Raw genomic sequence first — 14,926 nt, forward strand, 5'->3', positions numbered from 1 at the left:
CTCCAAAGGCATGAAAATGGAAAGTCTGAGGCTATATAGTGAGTTGAAGGTCAGACTGTACAACTTACTAAGATCCTGTTTCTAAAACAAAACCCAAACAAACAATAACAGGCCCATAATCCCAGTACTTGAAAGAGACAGCAGTATCAGAAGTTCAAAGTTGTTTCAAGCAACAACAACAAAACCATTCAATCAAAAATAAAGGAAAAATAAGGGCTGGTAAGTAGTTAAGGGTTAGAATACTTGCCTACTGTTCTAAAGGCCCTGGGTTCAATTCCAACTACTCCAAAACAAACTAATAAGACCTGTACAAACCCAAGAACAGACAAAAAAAAAAAAACCCAAACCAAACCACAACCAAAACCAAAGCCCATCAGTTTCAGAGCTCTGATATATAGGAATTCTCTATGGGTGTATACTACTATCTGCTTCATGTTACAGATACAGAAACAGATTCTGAGCGGGTTTAATGGTTTATGTCCCAAAATTAGAGCTTGAATAAGGTTGTGTGGGACAGTCTCGCTCTATAGCCTAACCTGGCTGAAACCCACAGCAATCCTGCCTCAACCTTCCAGTGCTGGGTTCTAATACGAGCCGTTATGCCTGACATGAATGTGATCTCTCTCTCAACTGGTCTTGAATTCAGTATGTACCAGGTTTTGGCCATGAATTTGTAGTAATCCCCTTGCCTCTATCTTCCAAATTCTGGGATTATAGGCATTCGCCACCACTCTTGGATCTTGGTTTTTCAAAACAGATTTTCCTGTGTAGCCCTGGCTGTCCTGGAATTTGCTCTGTAGACCAGCCTGGCCTCAAACTCACAGAGATCCGTCTGCTTCTGCCTCCTTCTGGGATTAAAGGCATGTGGCCACTACTGCCTGACCACTCCTGGATCTTGAAAGGTTTTGTTTTATTTCAGTTTTAATGTTTCCTCATTGCAAATACAGACCTTTTAGAAATACTTTTTCAGTTTAAAGGTGATAATCATTACAAAAAAAATTATAGAAAGTTAAAAATAGACAATTTTTACATTCAGTTGTAGCCAGTATTATTTTCTATATTTCCTTCCAGAATTTTTTTTTTTTTTTTTTTTTTTTTTTTTTTTTTTGGTTTTTTGAGACAGGGTTTCTCTGTATAGCTTTGCGCCTTTCCTGGGACTCACTTGGTAGCCCAGGCTGGCCTTGAACTCACAGAGATCCGCCTGGCTCTGCCTCCCGAGTGCTGGGATTAAAGGCGTGCGCCGCCGCCGCCGCCGCCGCCGCCGCCGCCGCCGCCGCCGCCGCCGCCACCACCACCGCCGCTCCGCTCCTTCCAGAATTTTTTCCCCCTCTCTTCATTAAATAAATGTTAAGCACTTATGGGCTAGGACCTGTGTACATTGCTAGGAACATTATAGTAGCCAACACATTTCCTGTCCTCAAAAGGCTTACAATCTACTGCTTATAATTCTACTTCATTAGAGATCAAAGCTGTGACATTCAGTGTAACCTCAAGAATCCAAACCCAAGTGTGCCGGCTCACCAGGCCTGTAATCCCCACATTTGTTAGGCTAAGAACTAACATTGCTGCAAGTTTGAGGTTAGCCTGGGATACGTAGTTGCCAGCTAGCCTGGACCACAGGGTGAGACTCTGTCTCAAAAACAAAAAACCCAAAAGGACAAAACCCTAAATAATGACATTTCAGGTACATTTAAGGCACCTACCCAGCCCAAGTCCCACAGAAACTAGATTTTTACAGGAGTTAAGTGGTTACAGCTTGACAGCACTTGCAATTGTTGGCAAAAATGGCCCTCCGGTCCTCAGGGAAAAGGTTCAGGAGGGGGCAAATGGTACGTGGCATCTAAGAAAATGACCAGAGTCCCGACGCTTGTGAAAACGATGAATGTCCACAGGAAAAGACGATCCACAACCATGGCCACAAACTGCCAGTCCTCCTTTAGCTAAGGGTAGGCAGAAAAATAAACAGATAAGTAAATAAGCTCCAGGGATGGAGCCCTGGAAAGCCAACCCCTTAAAGCTTCTGCCCAGGTATAGGTAGCTATTTGGAATCTGAGAAAAAGGCAATTTGCCCAAGAACCAGGGCACCCTAGATATGAAAAGAGCCAGTTGGGAAGCAGGAGGAGGGACAAAACCAAGCACACTTCCAATCAGAAACGGAAGCGACTGCTAGGGGCTGAGTTTGAGCTTGGGGGTGGAGCCCGTCATTGGACTTACAGCATCGTGGTCCTCCTGTTCCTGCAGCTGTCGGGCCATGTAGCTGATTGAAGAAATGACCTCGCGTAGCTCCTGAGGCAGGCCTACAGTCCGGGTTGGGCCATCGATAAATCGTCGCAGGTCCGGGGCAGATAATTCAGGCTGAAACCTGTAAGGGCAGGAACTGTTTAGCCACACACTGGGTTCTAAGAGAACAAGCAGTTCCGGTGGCCTAGCCCCTGCGCCAGCTCTCTCCTCCAACAGCCTAGTAGTTCTCAAAACCCGAGAAAGCCCTTCCTGATCTCCCCGCCAGCACCGACCTCTCCAGACTTTTGCAAATTTCTGGCTCTGTGAGCTTTAAAATGCCACCTTGTCGAAAAGCAAGCAGCAGCAGGGCTACTACAACTCCCATGATGCTAGACCACACTATCTTCGGGAGCTCTTCCACGGTCTTCTGGGAGCTGTAGTTCGCCCTTGCCCAAGAGCCTGGTGAGTGTAGGTCTTACCTGTTAAGTTTGGGGAAAAGAAAATCACTTGGAGGCTTCCGGATGAAATATTCATCAGTTCCTCGGCCCCAGCCACTTGTTGGAGTAAAAGAGTGATGTGGCAGTTGGTCGTCTCTTTCGGGCTTGGGCCTTTTCAGACCCAGGCATGGAGGGAGCTTGTGAATGAAGATCTACAGAAGTGGCACATTGCAGAGGGCTTTAATGCTTTCAAAGCACAAAGGAAGCCCCTAACTGCCCCCACTCCATGTGTTCATTGCCGCGCACGCGCTCACGGACCCACTGAGCTACACGGGCAAACGCAACTGCGCAGCTGGCCATGTTTTGTTTTTGTTTTCAAGACAGGGTTTCTCTCTGTAGCCCTGGCTATCCTGGAACTTATGTAGACCAGGCTGGCCTCCAACTCAGAGGTCCGCCTGCCTGTCTCCCCAGTGCTGAGATTAAAGGTGTGGGCCACCATGGCATTTCTGCTTAAGAGATTTTTTAAATTATTTATTTTTATTTTATGTGCATTGATGTGCCTGCATGTATGTCTGCATGAGGGTATCAGATCTTGGAGTTACAGGCAATTGTGAGCTGCCATGTGGGTACTGGGAATTGAACCCAAGACCTCTGGAAGAACAGTCAGTGCTCTTAACCTCTGAGCCATCCCTCCAGCCCCAAGAGATTTTTTTTTTTTTTTTTTTTTTTTTTTGGTTTTTCGAGACAGGGTTTCTCTGTGTAGCTTTGCGCCTTTCCTGGAACTCACTTGGTAGCCCAGGCTGGCCTCGAACTCACAGAGATCCACCTGGCTCTGCCTCCCGAGTGCTGGGACTAAAGGCGTGCGCCACCACCGCCCGGCCCTTCCTTCTTTTAATCTCTGTTCTCGGTCATTTGCAGACTGGGTCTTACTGTGTAGCCCAGGCTGGCCTCATCCTTTCCCTCACCTGGTTGATTATAAGATCAGAAAGTAAGACAGGTTGGAGGAGATCTTTCTTACCTGGCGGACCCAAAAGGGCATTTGGTGGGTGTGGGGTGAGCGATGGTGCAAGTTGAGGACCACGACGCTAAGGATGACTGAGAAAGTGACGAGGACCATGGTAAACATGAGATATTTGATAATGATGGGAACTGCCAGGGAGGTCTCAGGCACTTTGTCTGCCAGTAGCAGCAGGAACACAGTAAGGGTCAGCAGGGCGAAGATGGAGAGCCCCATCTTCTCTCCTTGGAAGGCAGAGGAGAAAGCAGGATTAGTCTTTAAAAAAAAAAAAAGAAAGAAAGAAAGAAAGAAAGAAAGAAAAAGAAAAAAAACCAGTTTAATTTATTGAGACAAAGACTCCTGTGTAGCCCAGGCTGGCCTCTGCCTCCCAAGTGCTAGGATTAAAGACATAGGCTAACACACTACCAGAAGGATTAGTCTTTATCAGAAGGAAGCCTCTAAGGCATCATCAATCCTTGTGTTTCCAACCTAAGGGCAGGCTTTTGGGAAAGTCATTTGCAAATCTCTCTGATGTTTGTTCCTCCAGTTCAGACTTACTTTGAACTTCAGGCTTAAATCCAAATGCCTACTCAACTTTTCTGTTGACATCCTAAACTTAGCTTGTCTACAACCTAATTTCCTCACTATCAAAGCTGTTCTACCTGGGCTTGGCACCAATCCTGTATCCCAACTACTCAAGGCTGAGACAGGAGGATTGCAAGTGCAAAGCCTGCTTCTGGCTACAGAATGAATTCCAGACCAACCTGACTACTTAGTGAGGCAAACAGAGAGCTGGGAAGGGCTGGGGATCCAAATGAGTTGGTAGGGTGCTAGCCCTGCGTGTGTGCTTAAAGCCCTGGGTTCAATTCAAATTTTTTTTTTTTAGAGAAGATTGAGATACAGCTACCATGTTATTATCTCACTAACATATAAAGCAAATTAGGCCTAGCATAATTAGTCATTATAGCATATTAGTCATTATAGCAATCCTAGCACTTTGGAGGTAGAGGCAGGAGGATCAGCCAGCTTCAGTTACATATTGAGTTCAAGGACAGCCTGGGCTACATAAACCTCTGTCTCAAAATGAGACACACACACAGAATACTGTTGCCATGGTCTATAAGCCTTTCTTATTAGCTTCCTAACTTGACACCCTTTCCCTGTTACTATTAAACTAGGTTTGCTTTCTCCCTGTTTTGTCTTCAGAAGTTATTTTTTATTTGTTTTTTTTTTGGGTTTTTTTTGTTTGTTTGTTTGTTTTTTGTTTTGTTTTGTTTTGTTTGGTTTGGTTTGGTTTTTCCGAGACACGGTTTCTCTGTGTAGCTTTGTGCCTTTTCCTGGAACTCACTCTGTAGCTCTTTCATTATGTAGGGTCCAGAGATCAAACTCAGGTTATCAGGCTTGGCAGCAAGTGTAACCAGCTGAGCCATCTCTCTAGGTCTGTTTGAATTTTGAGACCAGATGTCACATATCTTAGGCTTGCCTTGAGCTCACAATGCACAGAGGATGACCTTGAACTTCTGATCCTCCTACCTTCAGTCCCATCCCAGTGCTAGGATTACAGGCTTTTGCTACTATGCCTAGTTTATTCTGTAATAGGTGTTAACGGCTTCAGGCATAATAGGCAAACACTCCTCCATGTCAGTTACATCCCTAGCCCTTTTTTGAGACAGGCTCTTTGTAGCTGAGAATGTAGCCCAGGCTAGCTTCAAACTCTCGATTCTCCTGTCTCTGACTGCTACTATATAGGAGTCCACCCTCATTTTAATCTTCCCAAACCCCTTCCTATTTTATTTTCCTTTTGAGAACTTGTCCAGAAGCCAGGCATGGTAGCATACACCTTTAATCTTAGCACTTAGGATGCAGAGGCAGGCAGATCTCTGAGTTCAGGGACAGCCTGGTCTACAAAGTGAGTTCCAGGATTTCCAGGGCTAGGGAGAAACCCTGTTTTGAAAAACAAAACAAAAAAACAAATAAACAATGATAACAACAACAACAAAAAAAGTCCTGTTCTAATATACGATGGTAGACATCAGTTTATTGACGTCTCCCCACTAGAATGCATACCCAGGAAGGTCAGTGATTTTATTTACTGGTTAGTTTGTTTATAGATGGGTTCTGGAGATTGAACTCAGGGCTTCATTCATGCAAAAAAGGTAAACACGGGGCTGGAGAGATGGCTCAGAGGTTAAGAGCACTGCTTTTTCTTCCAGAGGACCTGAGTTCAATTCCCAGCAACCACATGGTGGCTCACAACCATCCGTAATGAGATCTGGCACCTTCTTCTGGCCTGCAGAGATATGTGCAGACAGAACACTGTATACATAATAAATAAATCTTTAAAAAAAAAAAAAAAAAAGTAAACACTCTGCCAACTAAACTATATCCCTTGCTATCTCCCCTTTCCCCCAGCTGAAGGGGTGGAATTCAGGGCTTCCAGTACCATACACTAGTTCCACCAGTCCCTGCTCTGTCACTCTATCTCTGAGCTACACCCTCAATCCAATTTTATAATTTTTATTCCCTGGTGCCTTTGCAGTGCCTAGCATATCACAGAAATTCCACAGATACAGTTGCATGAATGAATGGACCAATCTCTGTAGCTTTTCCAAGAACAATATAGCAATTTGAAGACTCTAAAAATAAAACGGTATACAAAAGTGGCTGATTCTTCCTGTGTCATACAAGAGACTTTACAAACTTCGTGAAAGGTATTGAAATAAATAAGCTATACTGTTCACTCTATTTTGGTCCTGTAATATTAGGTTCCAAGATTGCCCTGTTCTAGAAGGAAGTGAGTGTATTTGTAAGCAGGTTCTTTTTCTTTTTAACATTGTGTGTGTGGGTGTGTGTGTGTGTGTGTGTGTGTATACATGTTCCTATCATAGAGCACCTGAAGATGTCCAAGAACAATTTGTGAGTTCCATGGCAGACTCAAGCCCTCAAGCCTGGTAGTAAGCATCTTTCCTGGGGAGCCATCATGCTGGACCTGGAAGTATGTTCTTGAAATGCATCTCTCTCCCTTTCTGGACACAGGACTTGATGCCAGAAATGAGGAAAATACAGGGCTTTGTCTATTTGTTTTCATATTTGCTTACTTTGTTTTTTTGGAATATTTTTTGAGACAGGGTCTTGTTTATGAAGACCCTACTACTCACTGGCCTCAAACTCTTGGTAATGTTCCTGCCTCAGTTTCCCAAGTGCAGGAAGAAAAACACTAGGTCTCTGAATAAGACTGGTACTGACCTGAATGTGATACCAGACAAGTGAATTAACTCCCTCAGCTCCTTTACCCTTCTCTACAAAAGGGGATGACAATGTGGAACTTACCTGAAAGGTTATTGTAAAGATTAGAATGCATACATATAATTCAACTGTATTACCTTACATCAACTGCTCAAAAGTAGTAAAAACACAAAACAAAAAAAAACAGCACATTTACATAGATCCAACTAGGTACTGGGTATAGTTTTATTAACCCAGTTAATCTTTAAAATAATTCTATGCAGTAGGGACAGTGGCTGTCCCATTTCCTGATCAGGAAACTCAGACACATAGTCATTAAGGAATTTGACCAGGGTTACCCTGTGACTATATTGTACTTCCTTACAGAGAAAAGTCAACTGTCATTTCCCAGGGGGACAGCCAGTTAAGGCACCAGCTGGTGTCTAAAGGGAGGAGGGGGGTTATTTGCTGGGAATGGGAAACAGAAAAAGGGAAGTTGGCTTAGCCTGGAATCTGGTTTGTCAGGGACATGGGAGCTCTGAGAGTAGGAGGCTAGGATTCTAAAGGGAAGAGTGAAAATGTTACTGGGTGAGGAGAAGCCAGCAGCGGAGAGGGTGCAGGGCCTGTGCATGGCGGGGGGACGGGGGACCTCGGATTGCTGATATCCAATCCATGATGGTTTGAGTTGGCAAGAAAACCTATCCTGGGGCTAGAGAGATGGCTCAGTAGTTCAGAACACTTGCTGCTTGTCAAGACTGGCTTTAATTTGTCAATTTGACACATGTGGGAAAAGGAACTTCAGCTGAGGAATTACATGTGGGCATGTATGGGGGCATTTTCTTTTCTTTTTTCTTTTTTTTTTTTTTTTTGGGCGGGGGGGGGGGGGTTCGAGACAGGGTTTCTCTGTGTAGCTTTGGTGCCTGTCCTGGAACTCACTCTGTAGACCAGGCTGGCCTCGAACTCACAGAAATCCATCCGCCTCTGCCTCCCAAGTGCTGGGATCAAAGGTGTGCACCACCACCACCGGGCTACACACATACACACACACACACACACACACACACACACACACACACACACACACCTTAAAAACAACAAAACGAAACAAGATAACCCAACCTGGACTAAAGTTGAGAAGGGGAAGGCTGGGCTAATGATACAGAAAGCCAGAAGCTCTTGCTGTTTACCTGCGTCTGGAGGCAGGTAGAAGACGAAGATGGCCAGGACAGTGATGAGGACACACGGGGCAATGACATTGACCAGGTAGAAGAGAGGCTTCCGCCGGATAATGAGATAGAAAGTAACTTCCTCTCGATGGCCCTCCTTCCCTCCTCTGGGGTCCCCTGGACGCTGGATTAACCTAGAAGGTTTGTGGATAATCTCCCACTGGCCATTCTCTGGAGGAGGGGGACAGAAGAGGTAAACACAGGTGCAGCAGCTGTCCTAGTTAGTGCCTAGAATGGCACACTGCTAGGCAGCCCCCTCTAATGAACTTAAACAAGTCTCAATTTCCATATTTTTTCTGGTTCTTTGTTTTTTAATATTTTTATTGTAGTGGTGTGTGTGTGTGTGTGTGTGTGTGTGTGTGTGTGTGTGACAACGCCTTTAATTCCAGCACTCAGGAGGCAGAGGCAGGTGGATCTCTGTGAGTTCCAGGCCAGCCTGGTCTACAAAGTAAGTTCCAGAACAGCCAGGATTGTTACACAGAGAAATCCTGTCTCGAAAAACCAAACCAAACCAAACCAACCAAACAAACAAACAAAAAACAACACAAAAAATACCAAAGAAAGAAAAAAGAAAAAGTATCAGGGTCTCTGAATGTAGTCCAGGCTAGCCTTGAACATGCAGCAATCCTTCTGCCCCAGCCTTCCAAGTGCTGGCATTAAAGATGTTAGAGCTTGGCTTCAGCTTCCACATTTGCAGTGTTGATGGTCACCCCCAACTTGCTGACCCCACCAGGTTACGTGGGCATCAGTAACAGAGCCTGTTTATCAGCCTTGGGTGTGAGAACCATGCCTACTCACCAATGAAGGTCCCTTCATGAATGTAGATTTCCTGCCTTTCCTGTCCATCAGGACCTAGGCCTGTCTTCAGGCTGACCTCAGAGCTGTCATAGCTGTAGGAACTAAATACCATGGTGCAATTCTGCCAGTCAAAGGGGAAGTAGGTGACCTGAGGGGAGGGGAAGACACTGGAGCTGCAGGAGGACTGGCAAGGGCAGTCTGGGAGGGCACTGGATGTGGGTTACAACAGAGAAGGGATCCTCAGGGAAGAGGCAGAGGATCACCATGGCAGACTGTACAGGGCAAGGGAAAGTCAGGGTGAACAAGAGGTGAGGGTCAGGAGGAATTACGGCACAGGACTGGGAGTAGCTGGGGAGTGAGGAAGTCTGAGAACAGACAAAGCCTGGAAACCTGGATGCTGCAGCTGCTGCGATACAGGCCAGGGGGTTGCCAGCGCACAGAGCCCTCGAAGGATACCACGACATTAATGTCCAGAGCAACGTCAAAATTTCCGTCATTGCTGCAGGAAAGAGATCTTTTCATATGGGGTCCGGATCCGTCCTCCGGAGACCCTCCCCCACCACAACACGCCCCCCACCCCACCCCCACGCCCCTCACCTCCCCCGCCCGTCGGCCCCCCGAGCCCCCAGCCTTTGGAAACACTACTTGTTCAGCAGCACCACATCAGGGAGCCAAACAGAGTCAGCGGTGATGCGGAGAGATTCGATGCCGTCGTGTTCTGCAGGATCCCAGCTTAACCTGTAGTCTGTCCACTCCTAGGGAAGCAGATGCTAAAGGACTGTTCAGCCTAGAGGCCAGGGAGAGACTTGGGATGTCTGAGAGGGTGCTCAAGGGAGTGTGCAAAGGAGAGTAGCTCAGGTCTGACCTGTGGGTCAAGGGGAAACGGGGCTGGCTCTGCCTTCAATCTCTGGGATTCACATCAACTCGTTTCCTTCCGCCCGCAATGAACTCTACATTTTCAGTCTCTAAAGCCAAAGAGGGGGCCTGGAGAGATGGCTCAGAGGGTAACTGTACCGGGCTACAGTTTGACCCAGGTTTGATTCCCAGCACCTACAAGGAAGTCACAACCAGCTGAAACACTAGTTCCAGGGGATCGGACGCCCTCTTCTGGCTTCCACAAGCACCAGACACGCATGTGGTGCAGGCACATATTCAGGCAAAAACACCCACACCCATAAAATAAAAATAAAACAAATTAAAAAGTAATTGAAGAGATTGTACTAGCCATCCTCTACCACAGTGGTTTTAAAACTGCAGTTCACCGCCCTTTACAGGATGAGAATTCAAATTAATGACGCCAAACTTGTGTTTTAAACAATTAGGAAGGAATTGTTTATAGAAGCTTCCGTTTCGGTTATTATATATATATATATTTCATGAAGTCATTATGCAAAAAAAAATCTTACTGGGCTGAGCATTCAGGAGATTAATATAAACGTGGCGGGGCCCTTCCCTAACCCGCAGGGTCTCCATACCAGGTCTAAGTACACCTTTGTGCTCATCTCTTCATCCTTCTCGTTCTAGAAGGGAAAAATTTAAGTCAGAAAGGAAATGAAGTGGGAAGACATGAGGGCTCGGGGCCACTTTCTCGCAGAAATCTACCCCCTTTCTCGAAACCGCACATTCTTGGTTGCAAACCCCATCTCGTAGAAGTTGAGTGGGGATCAGCCCTGCCTCGAAACACCAGACCTTGACGCCTGCTTTCCTTGCCTTTTACCTCCGGGTTCAGTCACGGGCCACACCCAGTGTCTAGTCCACACAACCCTGAATCTCCGCCCAGGGTTGTTCCTTGACTCCCCGAGCACCAAGCTCTGCGGGACCCTGCTAGCATCCCATCCAACATGGCCACGCCCCGAGGCCCGCCCCCTAGCCGTCCTTCGGCCTCAGCCCCGCCCCAAACCCCGCCCACAGGCGGGTTCACAGAGCCGTATTCTGGGCCTGTCAAAGCGGCCACGCCCACAAACGCGTTCATTGGTCCCGTTTCCTACCCCACCTTCGCCAAAGGCCTGTCCATCTCCCGGCCTAAGCTCGCCTCAGACCCCGCCCCCAGTCGTGGTCCCGTCCGAAGCCACGCCCCCAGGCTGCCCCGCCCGGCTCCCTCCACCCGCTGTTCGCCCTCCACCCGCAGCTCGCACTGCCTCCCTCACCAGGCTGATGAGCTGCGCCAGGGTGAGGCCAATGCTGACCCCGACGCGGTCTCCCACCTCGCGCGCCGGCCGCACCGAGTTATCGTAGCCTGAGAAAAGTTTCTCACGCAGTCGGCCTTCGGCTTCCGACCCGCGGGCGCCTGGCGAAGGAAAGCCCTTAAGGGACGCTCCGGTGGCTGGCTGCGAGCATGGCCCCTGCCATTGCCTCCTCGGGGCCCAGACTGACTTACCTGGGGCGAGGGGCGCCCCGAGCACCCCCAGCAGCAGCAGCAGCGCCCCTAAGGTCATGGCCCTGCCGCTCCGCTCAGTGAGTCTGTCCGGAGAGCGGCTGAAGCCGCCAGGACAGGGGAAGTGACGAGGCGCCCAGGAATGTGCACCTGTTGTGGGGGGACCGGCCGCCAGCCCACCCGCCCCGCCCTCTCGACTTGGTCCCGCCCGGAGCAACTGCAGGCGCCCTCCACTCACAGATGGCAGAGAACACTGGGTTGTATAAATCATCTTTAATTAGAGAAAGCATGGAGACCCGGTCCCCCGAGGGCAGAGCCAGGGGATGGGCGGAGCCTGAGCGGGGTTTGTGTGAGGGAGGGGGGCATCTCTTGCAACAAGCCAAGAAGTAAGAGGGCCTGAGGAAAAGTGACCTGCCTTTGAGCACTAGCCCCTCCCTTAGGACCTCCGGAGTCCTTTCCACCTACGTCTGCTAGACTCGGAATCTACCCCCTATTTTACTAGAGGGTCCCCATTTTCAGGTCCTTTTTGGGTACTTAAAACCCAGCTGAGGTTATAAGCTGTAAGGTAAAGTAAATTCTATTTAATTAGAAGCTCTGGGGTTATATGAGGTCCGGGAGCCCAAGAGGCCCCTCATTTCCTAGGCCTGACCTGTAGGAGGGAGAAGTTGGACTTATTGCTGAGTTGGGGTCTCCTTGCTGGGAGGGGGGAATCAAGGCTGTCCCTATTTGTCCTTTCTTATTCTAGAGTTATTTATCCTTACAGACCTCAGTTTTCTGTGGTGGTTTGAGATAGGCTCTCACATAGCCCAGGCTGGTCTTGAACTCCCTGTGTAGCCCAGGCTAGCCCTTTGTTCCCAATTCTTCCTCCACCTCACAAACGCACCACACCATATCAAGCAAAGGACCTCAGCTTTAGAAGGGACCTGGAAGGAATTCCTGCTGAGGTAGCTAAGTGTTCATGTCTCCCCAAAGCAGACGCAAATTCAATCAAAGCATGCCATTTTCCTCCTCTGAGCTTCCCCAGGTAAATTCTTCCAGAATTCCTGTACCTTTCCCGAGACTCTTGTTTCCCTGGCAGAACCCCAGTTGGAATGCTTAAACTAGAAACCATGTAAAAGTAAGGTTAGCATTCTAAAGGGAAGGGGATTTTTAAAAAATTATTTAGGAAAAACAAGCAGTAGTTCTTGATTCATTCAGTACTGATTAGTAGTAAGCATGCTCTCTCTCTCTCTCTCTCTCTCTCTCTCTCTCTCTCTCTCTCTCTCTCTCTGTGTGTGTGTGTGTGTGTGTTGGCTTTTCAGACAGGGCTTTGCTATTATAGCCCACGATGACCTCCAACTCGAAATCCTTCTGACTCAGTCTCCCAGGTGCTGAATTACAGGCATGTGCTACTAAGCACAGCTCAGAACCAATGAGTTCTTAATGAATCATAGCTGAGTTCTATCCACAGCTCATTCTTAAATAATCATTGGAGGAAGTGAAAGAGTGGCTTTAGAACTTACTCTAGTACAATAATATGGCTATTAGGCCCTAGTTCCATCCTGGGAAAAAGGGCTGAGGGTCATGGGCTGTGTCCCGGAGCTGAGATTCAGGAGGAAGTAATGGCTCCAAGAAGGGTCTAGAACACCATGCTCTAGAATTGGGTGTCTCTGGGATACGAAGGTTTAACATGTGGTGTGACCTGAGGCTGGTTCCACTTCAGACCAAGGCCAGTGGCTACATTCGGGGGCTCGAATTCAGCCTCTTCTTTAAAAAAAAAAAACAGAAAACCAGGGGGGAGTCCATCAAAGCTTAAAGGATCCATGCCTGGGTTCTAGTACAGCACACAGAAGGGCCCTGGCTGGGGTGTTCAGCTGGATCAGAACCTGTCCAGACCAAGGCAGGAGGTGGACTGGGAGAGAAGGGAACTAGCTTTGAGTGCCAGTGGACCGACCTGGAAAGCTATGGCTTCGTGGCAATGTAAAGGGGGATACAGTACATGGCTTCAGAAACTGGCTCAGCCAGGGGGAGGAGTATTAATTCCCTTGCTTTGTCAGTTTTGGAACCCCCCAGCGCCATTTCGGGAAAAATTGGGGTTCTTTGGAGGGGGAGGAGTTAGTGTGAAAAGAAATAAGTGGTCAGCCAGGATCATTTCAGGCACCCCCATCTCAGAACCTCTCCTAGGCCCCAGGATCTAAGAACTCAGCAACTCCCGAAGTCCCAGCCAGCCCCTAAGCTTCTCAGGGCACAGCACCTGGTGAGACCTGGCTGCTTAGGGCATGTGTGTGGTAACAGGGGTAAGAGCAGCAGGGCCTGGAGCAGGGCTACGAGGCAGGCTGTGGCGGTGGCTGGCTCACCGGAAGTGCAGGGAGCCTCCAGTCCAGGGACTACAGCTCAAGGGGCAGGGGGACTGGAAGGGGAGGTCTCAGGGACGCTGTGGAGAGAAGGCTCCCGGTACATGGCCACTGTGAAGGGGAGAGAGAGAGGAGCAGGGAAGGAGAATTAGGTGCACAGAGAGCCAGGAAGAATCAGAGCTCTCAGAGTCCTCCCTTCCCTTACACACTCATCCTTGGAGAATCCCAACCCAAAGGAAGAGAGCTCCCCAAACCCCCAAAGGCTAAAGCCTTCCTGTCTTGGCCTATCATAACAGCATCTTGTTTAACGTTCATGGCCTGGGCTGTGAGACACGCAATATTCATGCCAAGGTCAATGCCCTCCCACATGACCCACCTTTTCTTGAGCCCATACCCACCCTCCAGGAGCTTGGGCACAAAGTGGGCAGCAGCCTTGGTTTTCTTGACTCGGTTTCCCTTCATGACCCGGCCCTCCTTGTCCAGGCCTAGGTACCAGGCCCGGCCAGAACGACGTTGGCGGTAGAGAACAGAGGCATACAGGACATAGTAATTCTCAAAGACGCACTCCTTAAAGCGACACTCTGCTGTGAAATGCGGCTGAGGAGACAAAGATCCAGAAAGAGGCATGGACACACACACACACACACACACACACACACACACACATACACACACACACACACATACACACACATACACACACATACACACACATACACACACACACACACATACACACACACACACACACACACACACACACACACACACACACACGAGAGAGAGAGAGAGAGAGAGAGAGAGAGAGAGAGAGAGAGAGAGAGAGAGAGTGTTATGTCACTGGCAGAAGGGAGCCCTTGGGAAGAAGCAGCCAAGATATAATCCATATATTTTTTCGAAAGGAGGATGGCAATACTGAGTCCATGCAGAAACCAGAGCACGGAGAGAATCAGGAGGAGCCTGGCAGGCCACCCAGGGGTAGGAACTAGGCTGATAGGGCCCTGGAAATAAGATCTCTTCTCTGCATTCCCAGGCCCTTACTATTTCCTATCCAGAGTAAAGATGAAGTTTAGAGATGATAGGCTGAGAAGTGGGGCCCTAACAGCTGAGAGAGGCAGACAGCCAACGAGCCTGGGGTACTTGAGGGCGAGCAGTGCACGTAGAAACGGGATGCAGTCTTGAGGACCACTTTTGGAACAGGCAGTGCTCAGCTAAAGCAGGAGGAACAGAGTCCTGGGTGCAAGTCCTGCCTGTGGCGAAGGGTGGTCATATGCTGTGGGTGTCCCCAGTAGCCCAGGCCACTCAGCCTCATTGTC

At 48.4% G+C, this 14,926-nt stretch overlaps 2 protein-coding genes across 2 annotated transcripts in view; both read right to left on the minus strand.

Annotated features, from left to right (window-relative positions):
* Window positions 1-1,292: 1,292 nt before the first annotated feature.
* On the minus strand, window positions 1,293-11,426 carry Chrnb1 (cholinergic receptor nicotinic beta 1 subunit). The gene is made up of 11 exons (XM_059270995.1): window positions 11,281-11,426; window positions 11,051-11,190; window positions 10,379-10,423; window positions 9,549-9,658; window positions 9,294-9,402; window positions 8,904-9,051; window positions 8,067-8,276; window positions 3,676-3,899; window positions 2,700-2,869; window positions 2,215-2,362; window positions 1,293-1,940 (listed from the first exon to the last, which is right to left on the minus strand). The coding sequence occupies exons 1-11, from the start codon at window positions 11,336-11,338 to the stop codon at window positions 1,800-1,802; spliced, it is 1,503 nt and encodes a 500-aa protein (XP_059126978.1). The 5' UTR covers window positions 11,339-11,426; the 3' UTR covers window positions 1,293-1,799.
* A 1,126-nt stretch (window positions 11,427-12,552) lies between these two features.
* The window catches only part of Fgf11 (fibroblast growth factor 11), a 4,088-nt gene continuing 1,714 nt past the window's right edge, over window positions 12,553-14,926 (minus strand). The window contains exons 3-4 of the mRNA XM_059270656.1: window positions 14,009-14,218; window positions 12,553-13,721 (exon numbers count right to left, since the gene is read on the minus strand). Coding sequence (XP_059126639.1) covers window positions 13,651-13,721; window positions 14,009-14,218 — 281 coding nt within the window. The 3' untranslated portion in view covers window positions 12,553-13,650. The remainder of the gene's footprint in view (window positions 13,722-14,008; window positions 14,219-14,926) is intronic.

Source organism: Peromyscus eremicus, chromosome 8a (assembly GCF_949786415.1).
Source record: "Peromyscus eremicus chromosome 8a, PerEre_H2_v1, whole genome shotgun sequence".
NCBI classification, from domain to species: Eukaryota; Metazoa; Chordata; class Mammalia; order Rodentia; family Cricetidae; genus Peromyscus; species Peromyscus eremicus.